We start from the raw sequence: 14437 nt of genomic DNA on the forward strand, positions 1-14437 counted from the left end.
AGCAAATATTTATGTGCCAAGGAAAGGAAGGACTTTATGTATATTAAACTCATTATTTCCATGTGCTTAAAAAACTAGAACAGGAAGGGGCTAGATAAATTAATCACCGGCAGATCTCCCAACAGCTAGAAGTTGGAGATGTTTGGGCTACACTTCTAACCCTCAGGGGGTGTCCAAGGGCAGTTACTGTGCTTTCTCATGGGCTCAGCCACCGTCAGACAAAAAGCAGTGTTTAGGGACTCAGGAGTACTAGGTGATCCTTCTTCAAACCAACCTATTATGATATGGGTTAGCTCTTCTATCATGTTATATACTATTGTGTATAGTGTATAGCCTGGTAATTCATATTAATTTACAATATGCATTTTAGAGGTCTCTAGTTAAAATCCTTCACTTTACACAGAAGAAAATAAAGGTGCTGACACATAAAGTGATTTTAAGGTCAAACACCTAGAGAGAGAGCAAGAACTGGAATCAGCATTTACAGGAGCTGCTCCTTGTGATCTCTCCATAGTACTGATTTTTCAGAGTTCCACGTACACCCATGAGAAGCCCTAAAGCCGGTTGCTCTCTTCTAGAAACAGCTGCAACATACCTACTAATGGCACGAGATAGTCTCCAAGAGGGACTTTTTCTTTGTGGTCCCTCATTGTCATGATGTAACGTGAAGACTTTCATCTTCATTGCATTTATGCCTCAGTATGGCTACACATCTAATTTTGATACCTAATTCTGTCTTCTCAAAATTCAGAGCAGAGGAAGCAAAGACTTTAGCAGATTTAGAAAACTTTTTTTTTTTTTAGGTATCATGAAAGATACATGGAAATTTGCATTGTCAAATGCCAACATTTTAGTAAGCCGTATAAACCAATGGCTGGTCTCCTTACTACACAAGATTTCTATCATATTTTGTTCTATTTTTATCACAGCAAATTGCTTTAAAAATTTATGGATGTTTAAATGGCACAACCCTTGAGACATTTTATTAAAAGGGTGTGCAGTGTCATAAAAACAGATGAAACAATCTATCAATTATTAATTATTTGTTTAATTCAGTTGATGTGTATTTCCCAGAGATTTTTACCAGTCAATAAATCTGTTTATTTACATACCTGTTTTGAAAAAATTGCCAAATCACACGCTCCTTTTTCTGAAATTGCTTTTGAGTGCTTGTTACCCTTCATCCTGATATCACAGGGTTCCTCATGCTTTGCGGAATAGCAATACAAATTGTGAGCATTTCTCGCTACTTCTGTTGGTGTTGCCACCATCTTCTGGTTTTTAAAAGAAGAAGACACCCTGTCCTTCCTTAACTGCTGCCTTCTCTTGTGACCCCGGTATTTGCTCTGAATGAACACTGCCGCTTTATCCTCCTCCTGGGCTTCTCTCATTGGGTCCACTGGCCTCTCTCTGGCGGGCCCATGGCTCAGATGGCTTCTCTGCTGGCCACATACTGGTGCATTCCACGTGACCACAGATGTCTTCTTTTCTTTTTCCTCGCTATTTGCATTTTGATAAACTGAGCTTTGGCTAAGACTAGGTTCCAAAGTTTTTTTAAAAGAAGGCTGTTTAGTCTCATTCTCAGCTAACCAAAGTCCTGGGTAGCTTGGCCTGTCTGCAATGGCCTTCCTTTCTAGATACACTGCTTTTGATTCCTCACGATTCCTTTCCTCTGTATACCTCTGATAGTGAGTTTGGATCACAGTGTCCTCCTTCTCCACTTTCCTTACCTCACTGTTCTCTTCCAGGTCTTCGATATACTTCTGCTTGGGGCTTACTTCTCCCCAAGGGTCCCCCACCACATGCAATTCTTGCTTAGCTTCTTCCCCACACACGTTATTCATTTTTTTCTGAGTTTGATATCCTCTGTTGTTATTTTCGACAGTATTCATGGCTTCCCCTTCAGCTTTGAAAGTGGAAGTCTTCACTACGGATGTACCTCCTTGATTATATGGAGCGGGAATGACTGTTTCATTGGTAGAGACTGCATTTTCTGTCTGTTTCTTCACAAAAGATTCCCTGTGTAAAACACAATGCATCTGAATATATGATACTAAACTCAAGTTTATTACCTCTTTTGGCAATAGCTACATGCTACATAATGTTGGAAGAAAAGAAAAAGTGACAAAAAAACTGAAAACAGAAACTTCTCAAGTCACATTAATCAAGTGTTTTCCAAAATGGTCTCTAGACAACTGTTATGGCTACATAAATAATGAGAAAACCAGTTTCAACTTAAAGTAAGAAATACCCTAGCACATTTTCACTTACTGAGGTATCAAAATTCTGGGAATTTAATCACTTCCAATATGTCCTTTTCAAAATAAAGTACCTACAATGAGGAGATGTTGTGGAAATTATGTCTAGATTTGGGACCAGTGAGCAGGGTGTGTTCACCAGGCAGACGTGCTGTACTTTAACAAGCTCTAAGTCTACTGATCATGGGAAGTATCTTACAAAATTAAAGGAAAAGCAGTGTCCCTGCTATAGTTCATGATCATATAATATGCTGGCCAAGAGTTCACAGTTGTTACTTCACCAATATCCTTAATCCAAAATGATTTCCCCTTAACTTGAAGAAAAGATTTTCTCTACACCTCTTTTTTTAGCCACACAGCTTTTTTTATTTTTGTGAGGGCAAAACTCTCACAAGAGCAACATGGCCATGAAAAGTGTGTTAAGGTGGAGTCAAAAGACCACAACCTAACACTCTGACACACTACTGGGGAGGCTTTTGCCAAAACCTTTTCATTTTGGCCCAGGAAAGCCATGGGAGTGTTTTGGTCTTTTGCCATCTGTTTGTAAAGAAGGACTTTCTTTTGGGTCAAACTTGGAAAAAGCTACTGGGACTCCATTTTCCTAATTCCATTAGCTACTTCATAGGCTTATTATGGCATCCTCAGGCTTACACAGGAGGCAAAACAGAATCCCTGTTATTCTGCCAGGGATCAGAGAACTAGGTAGGGAACCAAGAACCCCATAATTTTGAGGAATGGCTATGCTAGTATTTTAAATACCTCCATGATACCCCCCCTGAGAATGCTTATATTAGTAAAAATACAATTAATGAGAGAAGATAAGCAAACTATAATACAAAGCTATAGTAATCAAAATGGCATAGTACTGGCATTAAAACAGACACAAAGATCAATGGAACAGAATAGAGAGCCCATAAATAAACACACGCATTTATGGTCAATTAATTTACAACAAAGGAGCCAAGAATATACAATGGGTATAGGATAGTCTCTTCAATAAATGATGCTGGGAAAACTGGACAGCCATATGCAAAATAATGAAACTGGACTCCTATCTTACATCATAAATAAAAATCAGTTCAAAATGAGTTAAAGACTTGAATGTAAGACCTGAAACCATAAAACTCCTAGAAGAAAATATAGGCAGTAAGCTCCTTGACATCAGTCTTGGTGATGATTTTTTGGATTTGACACCAAAAAGAAAGGCAACAAAAGGAAAAAATCAACAAGTGGGACCACATCAAACAAAAAAGCTTCTGCATTACAAAGGAAACCATAAACAAAATGAAAAGGCAACCTACGGAATGGGAGAAAATATTTGTAAATCATATTTCTGATAAGGAGTTAATCTCCAAAACATATAAAGAACTCATACAACTCAATAGCAAAAACACAAACAACCCAAGAGGAAGATTGGTAACAGATGTTAGTGCAGGGCCAATCTTCCTCAAAAAATAAAAATAAATAAATAAATAATAATAAAAAAAAAACAAAGAAAAAACCAACCCAATTTAAAAATGGGCAGAGGACTTGAATAGACATTTTTCAAAGACATACAGATGGCCAAACAGGTACACAAAAAGATGGTCAATATCACTAATCATTAGGGAAATGCCAATCAAAACCACAATGAAATATCACCTCACACCTGTTAGAATGGCTATTATTAAAAAGATAAGAGATAACAAGTGTTGGTGAAGACGTGGGAAAAAGAGAACCCTTGTGCATTGTTGGTGGGAATGTAAATTGGTGCAGCCACTATGGAAAACAGAATGGAGGTACCTCAAAATATTAAAAATAGAACTACCACATGATCCAGCAATCCTACTTCTGAGTGTATATCCAAAGGAAACAAAACCATTATTTTGAAGAAATATCTGCACTTTCATGTTCATTGCAGTATTATTCACAATGTCAAGACATGGAAGTAACCCAAGTGTTCATCAATGGATGAATGGATAAAGAAGATATGAAGTATGTATATGATGGAGTATTATTCAGCCATGAGAAAGAAGGAAATCCTGCCATTTGAGACAACATGGATGGATTTTGAGGGAATTATGCTAAGTGAAATAAACCAGAAAGAGAAAGACAAATACTGCATGGTTTCACTTATACATGGAATCTGAAAAAAGAAAAAGTGAAACTCCCAGAAATAGAGAGTAGAAAAGTGGTTGCCAGGGGCGGGGGCCTGGGGGAAACAGGGAAAGGTTGGTAAAAGTGTACAAACTTTCAGTTATAAGATGAATGAGTTCTGAGGATCTAATGTATAACATGGTGACCAGAGTTGACAACACTGTATTGTATAATTGAAATGTGCTAAGAGAGTAGAACTTAAATGTTCTCATTAAAAAAAGAAAAAAGATAACTATGTGAGGTGATAGATGTGTTAATTAACTTGATGGGGGGAATCCTTTCACAATGTCTACGTATACCAAGTCATCACATTGTACACTTGAAATATCTTACAATTTTATATGTCTATTATACCTGAAAAAAGCTGAAATTTAAAAAAAGATGAGTAAGTTCTGGGGATCTAATATAGAGTATGGTGACTACTAACAATACTGTATTATGTATTTAAAAGTAGCTAAGAGAGTATTTCTTAAATGTTCTCCACCCCACACACAATATTGTAATTATTGAGGTGATGGAAATGTTAAGTAACCTTGTTGTGGTAATCATTTTACAATATATACATGTATCAAATCATCATGTTGTACACCGTAAACTTACACCATGTTATATGTTAATTAAATCTCAAATTTGGGAAAAAAAGACAAGAGGCTGGGGTTGGGGCTGGAATGATCTTTATTTCCCTGGAGAACCACTTATTCATCTTTCAATCAATTCAAGTTTTACCACTTAGGCAAAATCTGGATATCTTTCCCCTCTCCTAGTCCCTACCAACCAAGGCAGAGTTCTCTCCTCCATGGCCCCCACTGCACCCTTGGCATATTTTTATAGCAGAATTAACTCATGTTACTAGAATCATGTATTTATTGGTCATATTTATTTCCCATGACTCTGTGAGCAATTTGAGAATAATGATTTCGTCTCATTTATCTATTGTCTCCCTGCTGCTTAGTATAAAGCCTACTGTATAAATGAATTCAGGTGGATCTGCTAATATGCCTTAGAAATATAGATATGAAGGTTCAGGAGAAGACAGGACAAAGGTGCTATCCTTTTTTTTTTTTTAATTTTTTTTTATTTTCATTTTTTTTGTGAGAAAGATCAGCCCTGAGCTAACATCCAATGCCAATCCTCCCCTTTTTGCCGAGGAAGATTGGCCCTGGGCTAACATCCGTGCCCATCTTCCTCTACTTTATATGGGACGCCACCACGGCATGGCTTGACAAGCGGTGCATCGGTGCATGCCCGGGATCTGAACCTGCGAACTCTGGGCTGCCAAAGCCGAGCACACACATTTAACCACTGGGCCACCGGGCTGGCCCCCAAAGGTGTTATCCTTTGTTGGATAGACTATGACTTAGGAGCCAATGGCATATTGATTATTAAGGCCATGGGAATGAATGAGAGAGCCCAGGGATATTATTTAGATGTGGAGGAGGATTTAAATATGGGGACAGGAGGAGGAATTTTTTGCTCAAAATTAGGAGCGGAAATGTACAGAGCAGTCTGGCAGATGCCTAGGAAGAAAAAACTTTGAGAAGGAAAGTGTGGTCATCTGAGTAAAATGCCAACAAACTCCCAAATAGGATAAAGGAAACCAAAGTGGCCACTGGGTGTTCACTGACGTTTAATGTGTCAGTATTAGGAACCTGGTTAGGTACGAGAAAGACTGTGAACTTTATTTTGTGACTTTACAGATTTGAAAAATCTACAATGTCAAGACAGTATAAGAATGAACATCATTATACCTTTTATTTTCAAAGTTTCTCTTGTAGTCAAATTCCTGATCATGAGTCTGAATGGTTGTTACTGCTGTGTTTTTTGTGTTAGCAATTTTTCTTTGTTTCCTGACTAGATGTCCTCTTGCAGCTGAAACATATAAGGCCCAGAATAGTGTTAATCATGATCAATAAAAGAACATTAATTAAATGAATAGAAACAAATGGTTTTTTGACTATCATTGTCAAAGAGGAAAATGAAATTAAAGATTCCAAATAGAACAAGTTCATAAAAAATATTGTTCATTAACAAAACTCTTCTAGATGACAAGCTCTAGCAAGAAAATAATTCAAGTACCTTTCACATTAAGGAGAGAACTAAGATGAAACTAAAATGATAGAGATGAGCTAAAGTTGATGAAAAAGACAAAATGTCCTCATTTTGCTTAAAATCTGCTAATAATTATTTTCCTTTTATTTTTGCCATATTCAGCTATTCATGATAGAAAGCCCCTATTATCTAAGTATATGTTTTGAGCCTTTTGGCCAATTATCTTTGGAGCCAGATATATTTCAGAATTCATATTTAAACTATTTTTATTTTAGAAAGGTAATTCAGGGCAAATAACATATATTCCATTATGTTCTCCATGTCAGGGCAGCATTACATAATCAGACACATGAATATTTCTGTAGAAAAACACAATATTTTTACTAAGTGGGATGAATAAAGGACTATAAATTAGGTCGTGTTTTACTGCCAAAGGAGTTTTGAAAAACTTTTTTGTCAGCATTTTACGAATTTTGGAATTGTGGATAAAGAATTAGATCCCAAATTATAGGGTTTGTATTTTGACATTGCCATGAGAAGTTAAGGGCTTAAAATTCCGCAAGAGATGGTGACGAGCCATTATGAATTGACAGAACCGGGAGTGGGACATGAATGTCTTGAATGGTAGTCAGCTGCCCGCCATGTCAGTGTTCTTCAGAACGCAGGCTGACAATCAAGAGTGGATCATAAAATTGATTTAGCGGGCCAAATCTGGCCTCTAAAAATGAAATGGAATAAACCAGAATAGAAAATATCAGGTTACAGAGTAAAATACATTTTTTCACTATGGATGTCCAGTCAAAAAACTTTGAAAGATATTGTACCAAGCCATGCTAGGTTCTAAATTTAGTTTCTTATAGAAAAATGGAAAGCAAAAGTCTATTAATACATTTTAATAAAAATTTGTGAAGTATGGTTATAAATATTATTTCCCTACAGTTAATAGAAAGAAATGGATGCCCTTTAACAAAATGAGATTTAATTAAGTTGTCAAAAATTATGGCAAGTGTAACCTTTCGAATAAAATAGGAAAAATCTTATTGTCTGGTGGGTTATAATAATACGATTCTTGAGATCTATAATTAATTCAATCACTTGCCATATCTTGCACAATAGGTCAATTGTGTTTCATTAATACTTGACAGAAAATTTTAAAATTAAATTATTTTATTTAAAACAAAACATTTATTCAAATATTAAAAGTGTCAATCACTAAAAGAATCAGATTTAGATTTAGTATAGAGAAAGTATCAGGAAACAGAGTCTGGCATTAAACACAAAAGCTACATAAAAATTGGAGATCTGTATATAAGATTTGATTTTATGCTCATATCTAAACATAATATGTTTTGTTACACGGGGAGACGGTCTGAGTGCTTACCTGACTGTATAATTATGGCACTCTCTTTCTTTTTCTCCTGTATTTTTTTGTACCTTCTTGAAACCAAGAATCCTCTGACACAGGCTTGAATCAAAATAAGCTTGTCAATGGCTTCCTTTCGCATTAAATTTAACTGTTCCACATGATAATATTTAAGGAACACCTTAAAAGAATAGAATTAAAACGATGGCACACAGATGTGAAAAAGTGCAGTGCTATGCCTTGAAAAGTAGATTATATTCTAAATCTTTTTCAAAAATTTTGGAAATCATTATCTTTTCATCCTTTGGCCTGGATGTTGCTACAACATTATAGATTTTTATGCTTGAAGAAAACCTCTCTTTGAGAAGGAACACGGTTTAGCAATCATACTGCTTACTGACAACAGGTAACCAGGTTTTGTTGGTTGGGCCCATAAGTATGTAGGATGTTGAGCTCTTTTATCAAAGTTTCAACATCATATACTCTGAGCAAAGCTAATTTTTAGGCTTCTTTTTTTAAAAGATGATTATATTTCCCCAATTTAAAAATCTTAAAAATCCATAAGATAGAGGACAATTATAGTAGTTCATCCACCAAATGTTTATTGAGACCTATTATATGTATTTATCTGCTGGCGATGCAAAGGTGAAGAAGGCAGGGTTACTGTCCCTCAGGGGCTCACAGTGTTGGCAGTGGAGGGAATAACGCAGAGAGAAGCCCCAGGCAGAATTAACAACTTTCTCACCAGACCCAGTGGCCACCGTGGAGAAAGGTGGGCTGACTCTTAATCATTCTAAAATCAAAATGAGGGGCCGGCCCTGTGGCCTAGTGGTTAAGTTCAGTGCGCTCCGCTTCGGTGGCCCAGTTTCGGTTCCTGGGTGCAGACCTACACACTCATCTGTCAGGGGCCACGCTGTAGCGGCGACCCACGCACAAAATAGCGGAAGCCTGGCATGGATGTTAACTCAAGGAGAATCTTCCTCAAGCAAAAAGAGGAGGATTGGCAACAGATGTTGGCTCAGGGCGATTCTTCCTCAGCAAATAAATAAAGACATAAATAAAATAAAATCAAAACGAATCGGAGCAATGGAGCAGCCTGAAGGCCTGGAGATGTTCTCGTCTAAGGGTTTTCAGCCTCCCTCAGGAAATGGGAAGCTGTTTTTTCTTTTAATGGCTAAATTTACTAATGAAAGTCACCTCAAAGAGAGTTTATTGACTCCACTAAGAAAGTCACTTAAATTCAAATTTAACAGCTGAGTCATGAGACCTGGTAACTCTGCAGAATTCTCTCAGCGTTCCATTACTTGCAAGCTTAGCTCCATAGGCAAACAGTTTAGCATTATGGGTTTTGATTGAATTTAGTTTTAATTTCTGCAAGACTCTAGATGTTAATATATTTAGTCCATTCTACTGTTGACAATTCATTTAAAATTCAAGCTGTTTAAAAAGGTCATCATTTTTGTTTTGCACAGCATTAGAAATGTTCCTATATTGAATACTTTTATCCATCTTAATGAGTTGGAAAAGGTGAAGTGGAAAAATATAAATGGCTTTAAAATGCTACTTAAATATCATGCAGAACTGGAACTGCAAAGGGCCTTTTTACAAGTGAAAACTCCGTTTGAAGTTAGGCATGTGTTTCAGACCATAAATCATGAGATTTCAGCTTGATGAAATTCATCTTCCTGAGCATCTAAAAGAAAATGGTGTGAATAAAATACACTGTTCTTTTTTTTTTTTTTTTTGTGAGGAAGATCAGCCCTGAGCTAACATCTGATGCCAATCCTCCTCTTTTTTCGGAGGAAGACTGGCCCTGGGCTAACATCCGTGCCGACCTTCCTCTACTTTATATGGGAAGCCGCCACAGCATGGCTCAACAAGCGGTGCCTCGGTGCGCGCCCGGGATCCGAACCAGTGAACCCCGGGGCCACCGCAGAGGAGGGCACGCACTTAACTGCTTGCGCCACCAGGCCAGCCCCACACATTTTTTTAACACTCAGAATTTCCTCTTACTAAATACTAAAGCAAATATAGATTACTGAATATGTAGGACACTCAGTCTAAGATAAATATTTTTAAAAATTCCTTAAATTGTTACAGAACTAACTTATCTGAACATTATGAAAATTCTCTCCCACACTTCCTACTCCCAAGACACAACCAATATAAATTTCTTTGCAAATGTGTAACTTTGCTTCAGTCCACGTCCATGGTGTAGCTGATAGAAGTTATTCTTGAGTGGTTAATCTATGAGTACTTCTTTGCCTTAGCTTGGCTCTTATCTCCATCCTCCCCCAGTGACACATTTGGGTGCCCCAAAGAGCTGGTACCCTGTTTATCTCCTCATCCCCATCTTGTAATGCTCTGAGGGTATCTGAGAAGCCCAATGCATCCTTTCTCCAAGAGCCACCTATCTTACTTCCATGTTCAAAATTAGTTATGATTTTTTACTTGATTCTCTAAGGGATTAAATAAGCTAAATTCTCACAGGTTCTCAAATCTAATGCATAAACATATCAATATCCAAATGCATATAGCGAGTCTAGTAATAATGGTGAATATTTCACTCTGGATAAATTTCAAGTTTACAATAGAAGAAAATTTGAGAATTAGAGCAAAAAAGAAAAACAGAATCCTACTGAGATCGTTATGGTTCTCTACAGCTTTTTGACTATATTTGGTGGTGATAAGATAGAGAAAATATATCAGTTTGAATGAGAAAATATATCAGTCTGTTTTCAATACTATTTGAAGTGAAGTATACTCATCATAAATTTCATCCTTTTTTGGATAAATCCTCAAGGTAAATTTTTCTTGAATTTCTTAAAAGAAAGCTTTATGAGAAAGTGTTTAAATTTTGCAAAAGAAGGAAACCTTTAAGAATTTATCATTTTAATTCCCCTATTTTAAACTAGAGATTCTGTAACATAAAAAGCCATAATATATTCAATCATTGTAAAATGTTATAATTCTCAGTAAATCCCACATAATTCTTAACTTTTTTCTTGAAAATTACACGAAAACATTACTTTGGTTTTCCCAAGAGCCCAGTTATCAAGACCAGCTTTTTCCAAAATGGCAGCACAGGTGTCAGGGCTCACAGGGGGCTCTTCACTCCACTTGTAGCAGAGAACATGGTACCTTCAAATGGAGAAAGGGCTGGTTAGTATTTCACAAAGGTCCAAGGTCTTGGTAGCCTAGTGGACACTTGACAGCTCTGTGCAGGGGACAGAAGAGACTCCCCAGATGTAACCAGGGAAGCCTTTAGGCATTCTCAGAGCAACTCTGGAGTACACTGATTCCAGATGATGCAAATTTGGACCAGTCTATTTGTGCAAATTTGAGCGTTGTTTTTTCACTGTAGTGATTGCTTTTCAACACTTAACACTGAAATCCCCCACCAAAACTCCATCACTCAAAAAAAATTAGCTGGGTATTTTAAAAAAGCAACCTTTCTCTGGCACTGAAAACAGCAGGACTGCAGTGGCAGGAAGCAGAGGGAAAGCTTTTATTCTTTTTTTCACCTTCATAAAAACATTGGAAGCTGATCTTAAAATTGGATGAAAGAGTTTAATTTTGCAACCTTCCCACCACCGTATACACACCTTCCATCGTTGTGTTTCCTTGAGGTACGCTGTGTCTCTGGCTGGAGTTTTTCTCTATTGGTTCAAGAACATGAGTAATTGAGGGTAGGAAGTGAGTAAGGGGTTAGTTAACACAGGAGAGAACTGAAAGAGGCCACAAGTTTTTCCGACGAACCACAAAGTCTAATGGGGGAAAAGGGCGAATTAAAGGAAGAATTTCTTGGTGCAAGATGAACCTGAAAGTCCAGAGGAAACAGAGCAGCAAGATTGGGTAGGTTTGGAATTTCAAAACAGAGGCCCTGATGTGTAGAAGACTGAGTGGCATGATTAAATGGGGAGTAATGTACTGAGACGCAGGAGAGCTGAGTTCTAGTCTTGACTAATTATCTGTGTAAACTTGGACATATCATGGAACCTCTTTAGGTATAATTTCCTCATCTAAAAACAAGCCTGTAGATAAAACCTCTAAAGACAATACATTCCAGCTCCACCAAGTTTCATCCCGTTAAATCTGCAGATGAACCAGCTTCTGTTGGCTCCTTGGAAAATGCTGGCCTAGAACGGTGTAGAAGGAAGTGATGATCAGAGCTTTTGGTGTCTGTGCAAATAACCTCAGGGAGTGTGCCCACCTGAGGAATAAAAACTTGCTCACCAACACTATGTAGCGACTGAGTAGCTACTCTGCCCTCTCAGCCTACCAGCCATCTCCTGGCTTCACTTCCTTCTGGATCCAGCCAGGATCTCACGGTTCATCTCATGAGCCACCCTTAGTGAGCTCCCTGACTCTCTCACTCTTGTTCTTTTGTTGTGCATGCTCTGCAAACGTGCAAACCTGGACCGTGCAATCAGCTGTTTCTCCGCTGTCATGTCAGGGTTTGCAGCACTGCCAGAGAAAATCACCCTTCATCCACAGTGTGCTCCCCTGTGTGTTTCCTGATTCAGCTGGGCCCACAAGGATGCTCGGAGTCCTGGCTGGTGTCCACGGCCACTTTCCTCACTCGATTCTCACAACAGCTATTTAATCTCTCCTGCCCTCTTCAAGTCTCCCACCCGCCCCTGTGCCCCACACCGCTCTCAGCAGATAAGCTTGTCTCCTATTTTACTAGAGGCCACCAGACATGAGCTCCACCGACTTCTTCCCCGACTGCAAATTCATTTGCCCATGATCTCCTCTTCAGAGGAGGAGATATTCACTCTCCACCTGCCTGTGTTCAAGATGCCGTCTCCTCCTCCTCTTCTCTTCCGTATATTTTCAATCTCACTTCTCTCTTTGGCTCCTTCCGTTTAGTACAAAACCAACTCCCTAAGTCTCTCTTACCTGAAATGACTCAATATCGCCCACTAGCTTTATAGATAAATTGAAAGATTGTTTAAAATAACCATCTCCATGTCTCTGCTTCCCATCACTCCTCAGGTCTTGGAATCTTTTTTAACCTTATAGTAATAAAGACTATTGCTTAATCACATATGATCTTATAGTGACGAAATCTAAAGGGTTGTCTTCCATCCTCATCGTAAGTGTTCTTTCTGCAGCGTTTGATATTGTTGACCACTCTCTCTGTCTTTAGAGTGTCCCCAAGGTTTCCACCCCGCCCTGTGCCCCTGCTTTTCCTCTGTCTCCCTGACATGTCCCATATCTACACTTGCTGCTTAACTGCTAGCGTTCTACAATGTTCCCCTTCTTTCTAAGCTCTCTCCACAGATGTCTCGTCTACCTGTACAGCTTCCCTGTACGTGACGATTCCTAAATCCACATCTTCAGCCCTGTTTATATAAACTCTAAACACGTTACTTCTGACTGCCGACTCTACCTCCCCACCTGGTTATCCTACAGACAGTCCAAACTCAACAAAATTCATCACCTTTTCTTTCCTCTGCCAGTTCCTGTCTCTGTGAACCATATCACCACTTTTTAAAAGGTACTAAAGCTAGAAATCTGTGTGTCATCCTAGATTCTTCCGTGTTCTTCACCCCGTGTATCCAACAAGCTTAAGAATCTCTCTGGAAGCCATTTCTTTCTCTCTATTCCTACTGCCATTACCTTAAACCTACTCCTCATCACTTCTCACCTTGCCTTCTGCAATTGCCTCCCAACAGGTTATGGCCATCTTCCCTCCCTTCTCCCCATTCCCTAGCCAACTTCCACAGCGCTGGCTGAATTATTTTAACAAAATGAAAATCGGATCATGTCCCTTCTTGACTTGAAAGTTTCCAAGGATTTCCCAAGTTCTAAGCTGGGATGGCACAAACAGGTGATTTGAGAGGCTGTGCAGGTAATGGAAACACGTGAGGCAGGAAGCAGCGGGAATGTGGGCAATGGGAAGAACACACCTGCGGGAAAGCAGTCACGTAACACCGTCTGCCATACGTGATGACCATTCTGAAAGCTGCCCGCTCTACGTCCCCGCCGGCCTTTCCAGCCTTACTCTTCGCCATTTTCCGTGGACCTCTTGACCTCCAGTCACAAAAGTTATTTAAAATTATGCCAAAGGGTCATGTTTGTTCATGCCTCTGTGCCTTTGTATGTGTTATTCTCTATGCCTGAATGTCCTTCCATCCTCACTCCTCGTTCCCCTAAGGAAGACCTACTCTTGCAATATTCTAGAAACTCTCTTCAACATATCTTCAATGAACTGATATCAGGTAAACTGATGAAATATGGGTGAGGAATGAGGAAAGCCAGAGAGCCATTTCTATAAAACTGTATCCAACGCTTTGGTAAGCCTCCATAAAGATGTATTCTAGAAAACTGTGGAATTACATGTGGATGAAGCTGTTACAAGGGTTGAGGAGAACGAGAAGAATCAAGAAATATTCAGCCCTGTGATTATTTCACAAGTATCTTTAACTTCTTGCTTCACTTCGAGAAATATTAACAAGAAATCATAAATAACGGATTATGGATAGCTTATGTAAGAAAGAGTCAATAAACTCTGATTAGTGGATTTTTATTCAAAGAAAAAAATTAAGCTTATATCAAAAGATTGAAAAATAAATATATGTTCATGTTCTTAGTTAAAATGTAATATTTATAGTATGCATTTATA

General features: G+C 38.3%; 1 protein-coding gene across 13 annotated transcripts in view; it reads right to left on the minus strand.

Moving 5' to 3' along the window:
- The window catches only part of MYO3A (myosin IIIA), a 214361-nt gene that overhangs the window by 30309 nt on the left and 169615 nt on the right, over window positions 1–14437 (minus strand). For 10 of the 13 annotated variants that reach the window (XR_015549326.1, XM_087420695.1, XM_087420692.1 and 7 more), the window contains 5 exons: window positions 11412–11465; window positions 10836–10947; window positions 7825–7987; window positions 6143–6263; window positions 1113–2019 (listed from right to left, as the gene is read on the minus strand). Coding sequence is in view for 12 of the 13 variants with exons in the window: in XM_087420695.1 (XP_087276821.1) it covers window positions 1113–2019; window positions 6143–6263; window positions 7825–7987; window positions 10836–10947; window positions 11412–11465 (1357 nt within the window). In the remaining variant the exon portion in view is untranslated. The remainder of the gene's footprint in view (window positions 1–1112; window positions 2020–6142; window positions 6264–7824; window positions 7988–10835; window positions 10948–11411; window positions 11466–14437) is intronic. The other 3 variants (XM_087420691.1, XM_087420688.1, XM_087420696.1) reach the window with 2 other exon arrangements.

Source organism: Ceratotherium simum, chromosome 32 (genome assembly GCF_057802395.1).
Source record: "Ceratotherium simum simum isolate JZ-2026a chromosome 32, ASM5780239v1, whole genome shotgun sequence".
Lineage (NCBI taxonomy): Eukaryota > Metazoa > Chordata > Mammalia > Perissodactyla > Rhinocerotidae > Ceratotherium > Ceratotherium simum.